We start from the raw sequence: 15,339 nt of genomic DNA on the forward strand, positions 1-15,339 counted from the left end.
TGTCTTCATAATCCAGTCTCTTTTGTGCCTCATGCCCAGCACATTGCAGTGATCCACGGCAGCCTTTTTTTTTTTTTTTTTTTTTTTTTTGGTGACCCTCACCAACCCCCATTGTCTGTGGTGACCCTCCCTAACCCTTATTGTCTGTGGTGACCCTCACCAACCATCGGTGTCTGTGGTAACCCTCAACAACCGTCGTGTCTGTGGTGATCCTCACCAACCCCCATTGTCTGTGGTGGCCCTCTCCGACCCTCATTGTCTGGTGACTCTCACCAACCCCCATTGTCTGTGGTGGCCCTCTCCGACCCTCATTGTCTGGTGACTCTCACCAACCACCATTGTCTGTGGTGCCCCTCACCAACCCTCGGTGTCTGTAGTGCCCCTCACCAACCCTCGGTGTCTGTGGTGCCCCTCACCAACCCTCGGTGTCTGTAGTGCCCCTCACCAACCCTCGGTGTCTGTGGTGACCCTCACCAACTCTGTGGCAGGGGTGGGCAAACTTGGTCCTGGAGGGCCGGTACACAGTTTAGCTCCAACTCTAATCAAACACAACTGCTTATAGAATTCTAGTGATCTTGAAGACACTTATTAGCATGTTCAGGTGTGTTTGATTAGTGTTGGAGCTAAACTGTACAGGACACCGGCCCTCCAGGACCGAGTTTGCCCATCCCTGGTCTGTGGTGACCTCACCAACCCACAGTGTCCTGCAGGGACCCTCACCAACCCTCATTGTCTGTGGTGGCCCTCTCCGACCCGTTATTGGTGACCCTCACTAACCACCATTGTCTGTGGTGCCCCTCACCAACCCTCTGTGTCTGTAGCGACCCTCACCAACCCCCACTGTCTGTGGTGACCCTCACCGTGTTTGTCAATGGAGGATAAAACCTGCAAAAACAGTAAATAATAAATAAATACTCAAATAAATGCATGAATGAATAAATGAATAAATTCACACGTTCCTGCATAAAACAATAAATGAATAATAATGCAAATAAATAAATGTTTATGTAAATCTACTAATTCCTGCATAAATAAATATATACATGGTTATTAGTGCAGTTTGAAAGGGGGAAAATCTTCTTACAGTTTACCGTTTTCTTATTCTCCCAACATTTGTGTAATTATTTATTTAATCAGTAATTTGCCCGCACCATTTATATATTAATGCACGCACACACATATATTTATTTATTCATTTATTTATGCAGGAATTTGTGGATTTATTTGCGTATTTTTATTTATTGTTTTTGCAGGTTCGTCCTCAATACTTGTCCACAAAGAGGACTGGCTGCAACTCGCCGTATTCTAGATTTCCAAATTCAATTAAACCATTAATCTGTATATAAACAAACACAAATCTTAAATGAGGAAAGTCAAACAAAGAGTTTAAGTCAATAAAAAGGGTATGCTGCTTCCTCATATAACTGAAAATAGTTAACAAGTCAATAAGGAAAATATTTTATATGTATTCATTCACAAACTAGAAACACATCGTATGCATTAACAGTTTACAAGGCTAAATAAAACGTGAGAGAAACTAAAAACTGTTTAAAATAATTTTATATTTGGATTATTGTTTTTAATTAAATATACATTATTTAATACCTTAAAGTTGTTGTATTTGTTACATTTTCAAGGTTAACCCACGCATCGTGACAATAATTGTATAAAACATTTGTTTCTCGTTATTATGACTTGCAAATTACGGTTTTTTTTTTTTTGTTTTTTTTTTGTGGCCACGAGAAATGAAACAGCAGGGCACTCCGGAGTGAACGAAATCAAGGCCGCCAAGTGTCCTTCCAAACCGATGTGCTCAAACCGTGACATTTCGAAGGGCACTTTGGAATTAAGGATTTTAAGAAATACAACTAATGTTGTAGCCTACATCATTATCCTGCTAAAAATATCATTTTAACAGGGAAGCTGTTAGTGTCACGCTGCATCGGCCGAACCTGCGCTCTATCACTGTATATTTTAACAAAGACTTAAATTAAATGAGCAGTGTGATTCATTACAAAACGGCTGCTTATATAGTTGTTTATATAGCAAGTCTGTATCTCAAAGGATACTGCTCAGTAAACATTTTTGGAGGGCATTTTTTAGACACAGCAAAAATCTTTCTCGGGTTTTGCTGAACAGCTGATATACTGTACCACCCTGTGTAGATTATACCCTGCCTCCTTTTTTTTGCTAGAGGAGGGCTCTGCATATCAGATTTCACACTTTGCTCAACCAAAGTCGAGACCTAAACGGCAGCAAATGGGAAGTGAGTGACCGGGACTCAATGTGTTAACATCCCTTACCTGTGAGGAATGCGCCAGGTACAGGCTTCAGCTTCAGGTAAACTTTCCGTCAAAACTTTAGTTAGATTTTCTGTGTATCTGTGTGTGTTTTCTAAGCTTTGCTGTTTAAACAGAGCTTGTGGCTTTTTGTTTAAAAATATTTGTAATTCGCGGGTACTCGCTGTAAAATTGCCCCTGTAACGTTAGTGGTTGAAGTATCAGACTGAGTTGAGAAGTGTCTACAAATGTCATCTCTGAGTAAAAAATAAGTCCCAAAAAAGACTAAGGTGCAGTTTATTCAGGTTAAAACCTCAGTTTTATGTTTCATAATGCGCGTATGTATCGGTAATATCTTTCGGCAGCTCGCTTTAGGTGTGGTGTCATGACAGATTCTACTATTTGGAGTTTTAAATCTCATATCATGTTTTTTTCTGCTGTTTTCTGTACAACAAGCCAATGCATGTAGCCTAAAGCTCGCACTATAAACAAGGGGAGAGGGAAGCTACACTTCAAATTAATACATAGTATTTGAATTGAAGACCGACACACTACTGAGAGGATTTGCTGCTATCCTCCATTGATATTTTATGAGGACTTGACTGAATTTCACATGCTAAAGTACATTCAGAGTTCGCAGACATGTCTGGTTTATGAATATATAACAGGTGTTCAGAGTTCCTCCCTTGTCTTGTAATTGTCTTCAATGGGTCTATAATGACCAGTTTTAGGACAGCCTGTTTTGTAAGTCTCTCTCTCTCTCTCTCTCTCTCTCTCTCTCTCTCTCTCTCTCTCTCTCTCTCTCTCTCTCTCTCTCTCCATTAAAAATAAAAGAACATTGATATATATATATATGAAATAAAAAACACAGTAAATGGTAGTAATAAAATTATATATACATATAATAATTAAATTAAAATAGAACTAATATATAACATTATTCAATACATCATATTATTCACATATATCAATAAAAATAATAATAGATCAGAACAAACTACATTTAACAATCAACATTTTAGGATAAAACAGCAATAAAACAATGATGATCAGTGTATTTATAAAGATTTAATTATAATAATCTAGATGTGTGTCTCTTGTGTGTATGTGTATATATATATATATATATATATATATATATATATATATATATATATATATATATATATATATATATATATATATATATATATATATATATATATATATATAAACAGTTAAAACAGTGGACAGACTCCCATCCTTGAAAGGGTGGCACAATATTATTGGGGAAATCATTCCCTTACAATTCCTAACCTGTGTCATTCATATGTCCACTGAGGCTTTTCATCAAGTCTGGACTACTTACTTGGACTTTATTGATGTTTCTTTAAGCTGCATTTTGAGTTATGGTATGTCATAATTGAATTTATGTATTTTATTTTACTATTATTTTATGTTTATTTTGTTTGTTTATTCATTTATTTACTTGTTATTATTATTATGCTATTATTTATTTATTATAATTTTATTATGTATGTATGTATTTATTTTGTTTATTACTTTATTCTGTTTTTCTTTAGCTTTGCATTGTTAAAAGGGGCATTGTCTGTTGGTTTATTTCAATGTGTTTTTTGATTTAATAATAAAAATGTTAATAAAAAGATGCAATAAAAAACGGGAAACAGTAAAATAGTAGTATAGTGTTATAATATATAGTAGTATATTAATAACAATCTCTCTCACTCATATATTACATAAAAAAAATTAAAAAAAATATAGTAAACACAGTAAATAGTAGTATAGTATTATAATATATAGTATAATAATTTCTCTCTCTCTCTCTTTCAGTTTACATTGTACAATTTAGTGAGTGATCTTGAGAATGTTTCCAATATATGGTGCAATAAAGATGTGCTTTGTTCTGTTGTAGAAAATAAATAAATTCTCAACAATAAGTTTTTTTTTTTTGTGGGTTGATATGTAATTGCATAATTGGAATAAAGTATTTGTAAAATCTCTCTCTCTCTCTCTCTCTCTCTCTCTCTTTCAAAAATACAAAATAAAATAAAACTGCTTTATGGTGCCATCCATAATTACTATTTATATTATGTTGTTCACCTCTGCTTTGTTGGTTTGGTGTGAGTGAAAGTTGCACTCATTTAGTTTTGACCATTCTTTCTACAGGTCTTTAATTGGTACCAACACATACATGATGGCCCACATCTGTCCTCTCATCCTCCCAGAGCAAATGACAATCTTCCTGCTGACGGTTCTCCTGGTTCTGGTTTCTGAAGTTCATACACAAGGTAAAATGTTGCCTTTTTAGCTGTTTTTTAAAATATCCACAAATACAATTAATCTGGGTAATGTCAAAAAAGTATCTACTATTATGACTGAGAACTAAAAAAAAAGGCTGATATATAAGACTGGATAAAGCTTTGGATGTTATTCAGTTTAATCACACATTTATTGTGAAATTAAACATACACTTCCTTTACCATATATTTTGTTGTGATTGGGTGATTTTTGAAGAATGATTTGTTTACAGAAACTTTTAATTAAAGGTAAATTTTGGTGTCTTAATACAACGAAGAACAACACCATTCAGAATATACAGTGTACAGTTTGGTACAGTGCAACCACAAAGAGTTTGTTTACATTTTAGACAAGTCAAGTTGCAATATCAAACAGGACCACGCGAGATGCCCAAAAACCCTAAAACAGACACCTTGACTTGATAGCACACATCTAAAGTACACTGATCCATTCATAATTACCGAACACCATTTCATACACATGACAGGATTGATTACAGTACTCATCCATGTAAAGTTTTATAGCCAGAGGATGGTTTTCTTTATATAGCCAAGAAGTGTACCGTAGTTTGTGTATCGTGCAGATATATACAGCAGTGGCCTGTGTTGACGTTATGTTCAGCCTGTATTTCACAAACCACCATGCATGACTTATTCGCAGAATATGACAAAGATTGTGCTTTAAATGCACACATGGATTATTAATTCACAAAAAAGTGAGGCATTGTTCTGTAGCATGTAATTGACCTGGTTTTCTGTACATTTAGCTCTGTTTTGGACTGATCATTTGAATACATTCACTTACTGAATCGTTGAACTTAAGACATTTGAGAGACAAAACTGGATTAGCTTTTTCATTCATTGAAGAATTCTATAATCTTTTTCTGATCAAATATTCCTGGTCCAGTTTAATATTCAGATTTAACAACATTTATTTCATTACTTTATATATTTCCAGCAAAAATGACACCTTAAATAGTAAAACTATGATTATTAAATTATATTTCCTGGTGTTACTCATTTCTGAACAGTGGAGGATGTATAAACAATGCTAATACTACATCACATTTGCTTTAAATGATAAGACATACACATAAGACAGTAAAATTCATGCACAAATAATATTAGTTAGTTAGTTAACTTTATTTGTTCCTGTAGGGAACTTTCATTTGCAGCATACACTCACAGAGACTTCTGACATTTCACATTTGGCATATATATAAATAAATCATTTAAAAACATGGTATCCCTACTCTTAATAAATACCCATTCTACTAGCCATCAGCTGCTACTGAGGGGGGTAGCAAATTTTAAAAACTTAATTGCTTGGGGGATAAATGGTAATTTTTTCCAATTTCTTACACATCTGGAAACACAATATCATTGACCTGATGGTAACAATTGGAAGGTGTTTGATAAAGGATGTCTCTCATCATTGACAATCATGATAACCTTATTTAGAACTCTTTCATTGTATATACTATCAATGCTCTTTAGTTTTATTCCCAACAACTTACTGGCTGTTGTTACCACCTTCCCCAGTGACCTGATCTGGGCCTCAGAAGCATTTCCATACCAATGTTGCAATACTTTCAGTAAAAGCACTATAAAACATGATCAACAATGTGTTGTCAACATTAAAAGACAATAGTTTCTTTAAGAAGTACATTCTCTGTTGATGCTTTTTCCTTACACAGTCAGTCGATACATCCCACTTAAATGTATTGTCCAACATCACACCCAAATATTCATCATTTGTTACTAACTGAATTTGCTCCCCATTAATTAATGTGGGATGAGATATATTCTGTCTTTTTGTAATCCTGAATCATGCTAAAAATCCGCACAACTTTTTTCTTTTGTTTGTGAAGTGTCAAAGTTCATCTGATTGGACTGAATTCACAACCCAGGTGCATTTGCTTACATTCTGACTTCTTAACCCAGTTTACAATCTGACCAGATGATAAGAAGTTAACATAGAAATGTCTGCAAATCAGGTTTACAGGTGTTTTTTTTTAACCGAGATAACTCACCCAATTGACTTTGTCAAATTAATTACATCATTGAGCCAATTTTATGTGCTTCAGCAGTTTATTATGTTGAGCATTTAGTCTTTATCACATGCATTAACATTAATAGCCCCATTATAACAAGAGGAAAAATTAATTAAACATGAATGTAAACATTGGGGAAATTAATCTGCACAACTAAATACATACACATAAGAATAAATGACCATAATGTTCTTTGTAAGCTCATAACATCAACAGTTCAGCAGGTTCTATATGTTTGCCCCTGTATTTTGAATGCGTCCGCTTCCCTGAAAATGGTCAGTATTTCAGAGCCACGGATAATTGCTACCGCTTCCATAATTAGATCCCCTTTTCTAACCAAAATGCTGGGCCTGTGCAGTTTAAAATATAATAAAGGGTCAAGTAGCTTTCTTAGCCGGAAACAGAAAATAGCAGTCCACATTTAGCTCCCTTTGTGAGACAGGAATGCATTCACTTCTTTTTTTCCATTCATTGAGGGTGAAGTGTAGCATTTTGTGCTGTTACATTATTCCTGGTCCAATTTAATGTTCAGATCATTCGTTTATTTAAAAAAAAACACACACACACACCATTACATTTTTTTATTTCAATTTTATTTTTATTTTTTATTCTTTAATTTAGTTTCTGAATGGAATTGTGGAATCAATGAGGTAAAATATAATGCTAAAACCACATCACATTTGTGTTTCTTGGCATGGTTTGCATTTATTACATCATGCCAAGAAAACACACAGCTTGTGTTTTGTTTGTGAAATGTCATCTGCATTCCTAAAAGTTCATCTAATTGGACTGAATTTACAACCCACTTTCTAGAAAAGTGTGTCCAAGTCATATTTAACCCCTGTAGACTTACGTTTAAGAGTTTTCTTAACCAAATGATACAGATTTTTTTGAAAACACAGTCTCCCTGAACTGAATGTTTCCCCCAAGGGAAGGAAATTCTTAGCAGCACGGCAGAAAAGAATAGACGACAAACTCGCTGCCTGGGGCCATTGTGCAACGTTGTGAAATCTCTAGACAACTGCACATAGCCTTCACTGGATGTTCCTGCATTTGGGAAAGAAATTTGCTTTTAAAAGTGCTTGGAATAATTTATGTGTCCTCTCTGGGCCTCTTGTTATCTCTGTCCTCCCTTGAGGATACATGCCGCGCGTGTGTTTTCCGCACTGTTTTTGTCTGAGCAGTTGGCAGCACATTTGTTGACTTCTGGGTTGGTGGTGCTGCTGCGTCGGCCAGAAAGTTTCTGTTTGCCTTCTGATCTTCTGCCAGTTGATTCAGAGCATGGCTATTTATTTGTTGCCACACTGTGAAAATGTTGTTACCCTAAAGGGGATATTTATAGTAGATCTGACCCTTGAAACTGATCTCTGTTGCTGTAATCAAAGCAGCTGATTGTCATATTTACTACCAGTAGTAGTAATAATAATGATAAAATATGACATTGTATTAAGCCTATTCATTTAGATCTTAACACAATAATAGCACAAAAACAGTTATTATTATTATTATTATTATTATTATTATTATTAATAATATAATGTTAATAATAATAATAAATATTAAATTAAGCCTACTGTTTGAGCATTCATGTTTTAATAATAATAATAATAATAATAATAATAATAATAATAATAAAAATTAAGCCTACCATTTGATCATTCAAGTTTTTATAATAATAATAATAATAATAATAATAATAATAAAAATTAAGCCTACCATTTGATCATTCACGTTTTTATAATAATAATAATAAAAAAAAAAATAAATAATAAAAAAAAAAATAAAAATAATAATAATAATGGGCATCCGCCGCGTAAAACATATTCTGGATAGGTTGGCGGTTCATTCTTTTGTGGTGACCCCTGATGAATAAAGGGACTAAGCCGAAAAGAAAATGAGTGAATGAATAATAATAATATAATAATAATTAATAATTAAGCCTACCACTTTATCAATCACATTTTTATAATAATAACATTATTTTTATAATAAGTAAATAATAATTACGCCTACCATTTTATAATAATAATAATAATAATAATAATAATAATAATAATATAATGATAATTAAATAATAATTAAGCCTACCATTTATTCATTCACATTTTATAATAATAATAATAATAATAATAATAATTAAATAATTAAGCCTACCATTTAATCATTCACATTTTATAATAATAATAATAATAATAATAATAATAATAATAATAATAATAATAATAATAATAATAATAATAATAATAATTAAATAATTAAGCCTACCATTTAATCATTCACATTTTATAATAATAATAATAATAATAATAATAATTAAATAATTAAGCCTACCATTTGATCATTCACTTTTTATAACATAATAATAATAATAATAATAATAATAATAATAATAATTAAGCCTACCTTTTGATCATTCATATTTTTAATAATAATAATATTTCAATATAAATTAAGACTACCTTTTGATCATTCATATTTTTAATAATAATAATAATAATTAAATAATAATAATATTTCAATATAAATTAAGACTACCGTTTGATCATTCACATTTTTATAATAATAATAAAAATAATGAAATAATAATAATTAAGCCTACCATTTGATCATTTACATCTTTAAAACAATAATAATAATATTAACAGCAATGCATATAATATTTTATAAAACCTTTTTCTACAGTTTATGAAACCCAGCATTTCACAATTTCAGTTATTTTTTGTCATAATAATTATTTGATGATAGTAATGATAATATTAAGTTTTTATAATGGTAATGTTTTCATTTGAATTAAGCAAGCTGATTTTGATGCTGTCTCATGTAACATTATTTTTATACCCGATAAAACAATTTTCTTGCATGAAACCTAACATTTCACCATTTTGATATTATATGAACCATTTAGGCGACGCAGTGGCGCAGTGGTAGTACTGTCGCCTCACAGCAAGAAGGTCGCTGATTCGAGCCTCGGCTGGGTCAGTTGGCGTTTCTGTGTGGAGTTTGCATGTTCTCCCTGCGTTCTCTCTGCGTTCGTGTTCCCCCACAGTCCAAAGACATGGAGGAATTGGGTAAGCTAAATTGTCCGTAGTGTATAAGTGTGAATTAGTGTGTGTGGATGTTTCCCAGAGATGAGTTGCGGCTGGAAGGGCATCCGCTGCGTAAAACGTGCTGGATGAGTTGGTGGTTCATTCCACTGTGGCAACCCCGGATTAAGAAAGGGAGTAAGCCGAAAAGAAAATGAATGAACCATTTATCGCTTTGCTTAATCATGCACTTTTTTGTTAAGATATAATACAAAAGGCATTATTATTATTATTTTTTAAATTCATTTATTTATTTTTACAGTTTCCCCCTGGTTTTATAAAAAAAACAATAATATATACTATATAATAATACTTTGTTTAATTTGATTAATCTTTTTAAATGTATTTGTTTAGCTTGAATCAAGTTTTTATGCCTATGTTAGTTGAGATGTAATCACATGAAATTGAATTACTATGATTAAACATTTTTCCGTTTTTAATTCATTTTCCGCTGATAATTTATTCCCCTAGTAACATAATCCAGATCCTAAAGCTGCTGTACATCTAGCAGGGACAAAGATCTTGATGTTTTTTGGGGTCATCCTCATTGTAACACCCATCTGGGCCATGACGTTACACACATGCATCCCCTTCAGGCTGACCTTCAACCCCAGCGAAAAGCAGATTTCCTGTGGTCCCGGAGCCCCTGTTACCCTGCAGGCCATGACAGGGCCTGCTTTGAGCACTGGTGGACAGCTGGAGCGAGGGAAAAACGGGCCAGCCTACATGAAAGAGGCGATTGACAAACTGTCATGTGGAATTTATGCAGATAAGCTGAAGACAAGGGCAGAGTTGAGCAAGAGAACAGTGCTGAAGGAAATGAAAAACTTCCCGGTCAAATATTAGAACTTCTCAGAGGGGGGAAAAGGGGCTATTGAGCAGCTTTGATCTTTCAAGACTTACATATTTTAGCTTCGCCCAAATACAGGCCTCTTGATTCTCTTCAGCAGTTACAGGCTTGTTTTTGTCCCACATCTGACTGGCTTTTGTGTGTGTTTGTTCGCTGGAAGACACAGACTCAGTGGAAATCTCAGTGGAAATGCATCTGTTTTCTTTTCTAATTATGTTTTCATACTTGCATTTGTTGAATGGTGTCTTCTGAATGCATTTGCAGGCAGACTGAAGCTGACTGTTCTGTCTGAAGATCGGTTGCAGATGAAATGGAAGGAGGCTGAAGGGCCGGTTCAGGGCTACAAGGTCCGTGTGCGGCCCATCACAGGTCAGACTGCTTTAGTTATCAGTAACACATTAAGACTTTAGCATTAGCAATTGTTGGAAGTAACGTGTTGTTTTGCCATTTTTGTTACTTTTTCTCAATGATATATGCTTTGTTTGCTGGCATTTGGAGCGGTGTTCAATAACAATGTAACCAATTAAAAAATATTTAAAACTGTAATAAATAAAAAAATCGATATTGGTGGTCACCTTTAGATATTTATAAGTCACTTCTACGTACACCTTATTTAATAGTAGAGCTTTACTAGAGGGTTTGGGTTAGAAGTATCAATAAGGGAATTACCAAGCTATGTCAAACATGACGTCACACGGGTTCAACCACGCATAGCGGTTGCAAAAAAAGACTATAGCAAATTATCGTATTGTGCCGTAGGATGCCAAAATTGAAAGTCCAAAAATAGAAAACTTAAATTTTACCGTACACCACGCTGCTTTTAATGCCAACTGCAGATGTCTTTGGCTAACATCCAATATAAGAGCTGAATGGAGTGAGGACCTAATTAAAAATGCTCGACTCTGCAGTTCTCATTTCATATTAGGTAAGTTCACGCTATGCTGAATCATACACATTAATTGTTTTTGATTACAGCAATGATTTCAGCAAAAACAAATAAACTGAGGACACTGAATGCTTAGAATGAAATGTAAACATGTAAGTTCACAAACCCTGCCATACAGGTGCAGTTCGCTTTCAGAATGCAGATGTTTTGCTTGTTGATGATTACCCAGGGCTTGTACAGTTCCGTCTTCTTTCCTTGTCTTTGGCTTGGCAGAACCTCGGTTTTTAGCACCCCAAAGTTTTGAATCTGGTAATCATGGAACATTATTTCACACAGAACAAAATTGTAGGCATCCAAAGACTTGTAGGCCTTTAACTTCTCTCTTGTAAAATCACTTGGAGTTTCAATGTGATGGTTGTATATTTGGGGCTGGATGCTTGGCCATTTCGTCTTATCCAATATCCATTGGGAGGGTGCTATCGCAAATGGATCTGACAGACGAACGCCGCTCACTAACGTTAATTTAGCCAAATATCTGTGCTTATCACTGGGTGATGACAAGTTTTTGTATTACGGTATTGAGGTGCTTAAAAGCACAATATGCAGAATTATACATTGCTATTTTTATCTGGTCAGATGGGTTCAAAAAAATGTCGGAAATTGGTTTGATTAGGACAATTCACTTTCACAGCAGTTTCTAACATAAAACATTTAACAGTGTCTGTATGGGGCCTGGATATTCTTTAGAATGCATTTTAATCCATTGTACTCAAGGCTTGATAAGTGCTTAGATTTTGAATTAAGTTCTTGATGCTGTTTGAAAATGTAATAATGTTACTTTCATCATAATTTGTCTTACTAAATGGGTAATACTAATTAATAATACTATTTAAATAACAGAAAATAAATCTTTTTGTTTTTACTTAAAATGAAAACTCTGTAGTCTGCACATGTGCCTGTAGCATGATCTGCCTGTCTTTTTATGTGTTCCTTTGTAAATGAAAATAAATCTAAATTTAAGATTATGCAAGATGCAAACAAATGACATTTAAGAGAATAAATGACAGTAATTCAGTAATGTTGAGCTTGGGACAAACATGCCATCAAAAATGTCCTTAAAATACTATACTATACTATAGAAAATTCTAACAAATGTCATCTGATATAATGTGATTAAGTATGTACAGTTGAAGTCAGAATTATTAGCCCCCCAGTTTATTTTTCCCCCCAAGTTTAACGGAGAGAAGTTTTTTTTCAACAGATATGGTATATAAGTATATAATTTCACTCACCTGGGAAATGGAGGCCACGTGAATGGTTTGTGAGCACAATTAAGTGCACACAGCATGCCCTATCATCTGATAATTGTGAGAAATAATTCCAAAAAGCAACTGACTGTGTAAAGACATATAAAACAAGACCTAGCTGTCACTTAAGTGGCCACAGCCTTAATTATGCAGACTTAATATAACTTAATATAAATGAAACGGATGATTTATTTAAAAAAATTCACCCCCTCACAGTTGTCATGAAGGGTAATATTAGCTATATGAACCAAAATCGTTCTTTGTACCAGGCTGTAAACACCTTTTATCTGCTGTAAAGTTGGCCATTTTAACAGTGGGCTCAATAGAAATTTGCTTAATTATGGAGCCAGGATTAGCGGAATTTCGCTGAATTGTAGTCTCAGTTACTTCCGTATTTGCTTCACGAGGGAGAGCGGGAGGTTGCTGCTTGGGTTTCCCCCACAGTCCAAAGACATGCGCTGTTGATGAATTGGATGAACTAAATTGGCCGTAGTGTTAGTGTGTGTGAATATGGGAGTGTGTTGGTGTTCCCCAGTACTGGGTTGCAGCTGGAAAGGCATCCGTTGTGTAAAACATATGCTGAAATCATTATTATTATTATTAGCCCCCCAGTTTATTTTTTCCCCTAAGTTTAACGGAGAGAAGTTTTTTTTAACACATTTTTTAAACATAATAGTTTTAATAACTCATTTCTAGTAACAGATTTATTTTATCTTTGTTATGATGACAGTAAATAATATTTTACTAGATATTTTTCAAGGCACTTCTATACAGCTTAAAGTGACATTTAGAGGCTTAACTAGGTTAATTAATTAGGCAAGTTATTGTATAACGATGGTTTGTTCTGTAGACTATCAAGAAAAATATATAGCTTAAAGAAGCTAATAATTTTGACCTTAAATGTTTTTTTAAAAATTAAAAACTGCTTTTATTCTAGCTGGCATAAATTTTCTCCAGAATAATTTCTCCAGGCTAATAATTCTGACTTCAACTGTATGTGTATGTAAATGTGTCATTTGTCACACTTGTAAACAGATGGAAATGTTTGAAAATGCTTCTGAAAAGTGCTTGAAAAAGCCTTAAGTCTGACATTGAAGAATGTGTAATACTTTGAGATTCAAAGTCCCGTATTAAAATGGGCAAGATGTAAGTAAGGATTTGGGAAAAGATTGAATAGATTGGAAATATGTTGAATAATAGAATTAAATTAATTAGTACAATAAATAAAAAGGTTGAGCAGGTTGCAAAGCATTTTCTCGAGCTCTTTCATCTGGCCAGGAACGTTTAGTTGTTGATGTCTTGTTGACTGTTACAACCTTATATGCAAATTATATAAAAACCAACTCATAAATGCATAGATGCCATGTTAACAATGTGTTCAAAACAGACTGCATACTTCTTGCTTAAACCACTTAATAAAGCTAAAGCATGTGGCATGTTATTGAACAAGATAAGATACACAAAAGTGTTAAACCTATAACTTATTCCGCAATGCTAGGCTCATAAAGATGATTTATAATATTATTTTTGAAGGAAATGTCAGTTTAGGATCATTTGTCTTTGTGTGGTTATGTCACATTCAGTCAGAGAGAAGACGACCTGGGAAATAAATAGCGTGTACTGAGTATGCAGGAAAGACGCTTTCTCACATTGATTTAGTGCAGATTACAAAATCATGAAGAAAAAAAAATGTATATGTAATGTACGTTCAGTTGATTTTGGAAAGAAATCGAGATTGCAGTAATTGTGTCCTGTTTGTTTTCTTCGTTTTATATCAGCACATTGTTTTGTTGTTAGTGTGCACAAATAATAGTAGACCAGCTACAGATTCAAATATTGTCTTAATATAATCTGATTAAAAAAATATGTCTTTGAAGCATCAACTCGTTTGTCGACTCCATTACAGACTATTATCATTGACATCTGTGGAATCACCTGCTGTCAAAACCAAGAAATGTGGAAAAGTCTGCAGTCAGTTATGATGCTTTTTTCTGCTAAGCAACTAAGACTGTTTAAAACATAGCATTAAAGTGTTATATGATCGGACTAAGCAGTTGTTAAATCTAAAAATGTCAGAAAAGTCTTGTCATTTTAAACACATTTTGATTCATTGAGAAAAAGGCCGCAAATCTGCCACTTCAGATTTTTTTTAAATATATGAATAGTAGGACATACTTATAGGCACGTTGACATGCAATGATAATTACGCTCTGATGTGGAGATCGCAGGCTGTGTTGGATAAAGTTACTTTTAAAAATTTATATTACTGTCTAGGGTGACATAGTGGCTCAGTGGTTGGCACTGTTACCAAGAAGGTCGCTGATTCGAGCCCTGGCTGGGTCAGTTGGAATTTCTGTGTGGAGTTTGCATGTTTTCTCCGTGTTGTCGCAGGTTTCCTCCGGATGCTCTGGTTTTCCCGTAGACTTTAAAAGATATGGATGTAGTATCAGTGACATCACCCATTTCGTTTCTGAAGAACGAAAAAGAAGCTACAAGTAGGCGTGGCCAACTGTCGCCATTTTGTTCACGCGTCATCGCACCGATCGGGGGGATACCAAACAAGGGCAAAAAGGCGGAGCTTTA

At 33.9% G+C, this 15,339-nt stretch overlaps 1 protein-coding gene across 1 annotated transcript in view; it reads left to right on the forward strand.

The window, feature by feature from the left end:
* The first annotated feature begins 2,213 nt into the window (after nt 1-2,213).
* LOC130217696 (collagen alpha-1(XX) chain) overlaps nt 2,214-15,339 on the forward strand; it is a 65,693-nt gene continuing 52,567 nt past the window's right edge. The window contains exons 1-3 of the mRNA XM_056449862.1: nt 2,214-2,340; nt 4,446-4,567; nt 10,828-10,932. Coding sequence (XP_056305837.1) covers nt 4,471-4,567; nt 10,828-10,932 — 202 coding nt within the window. The 5' untranslated portion in view covers nt 2,214-2,340; nt 4,446-4,470. The remainder of the gene's footprint in view (nt 2,341-4,445; nt 4,568-10,827; nt 10,933-15,339) is intronic.

This window comes from Danio aesculapii, chromosome 23 (genome assembly GCF_903798145.1).
Source record: "Danio aesculapii chromosome 23, fDanAes4.1, whole genome shotgun sequence".
In the NCBI taxonomy this organism is placed as follows: Eukaryota; Metazoa; Chordata; class Actinopteri; order Cypriniformes; family Danionidae; genus Danio; species Danio aesculapii.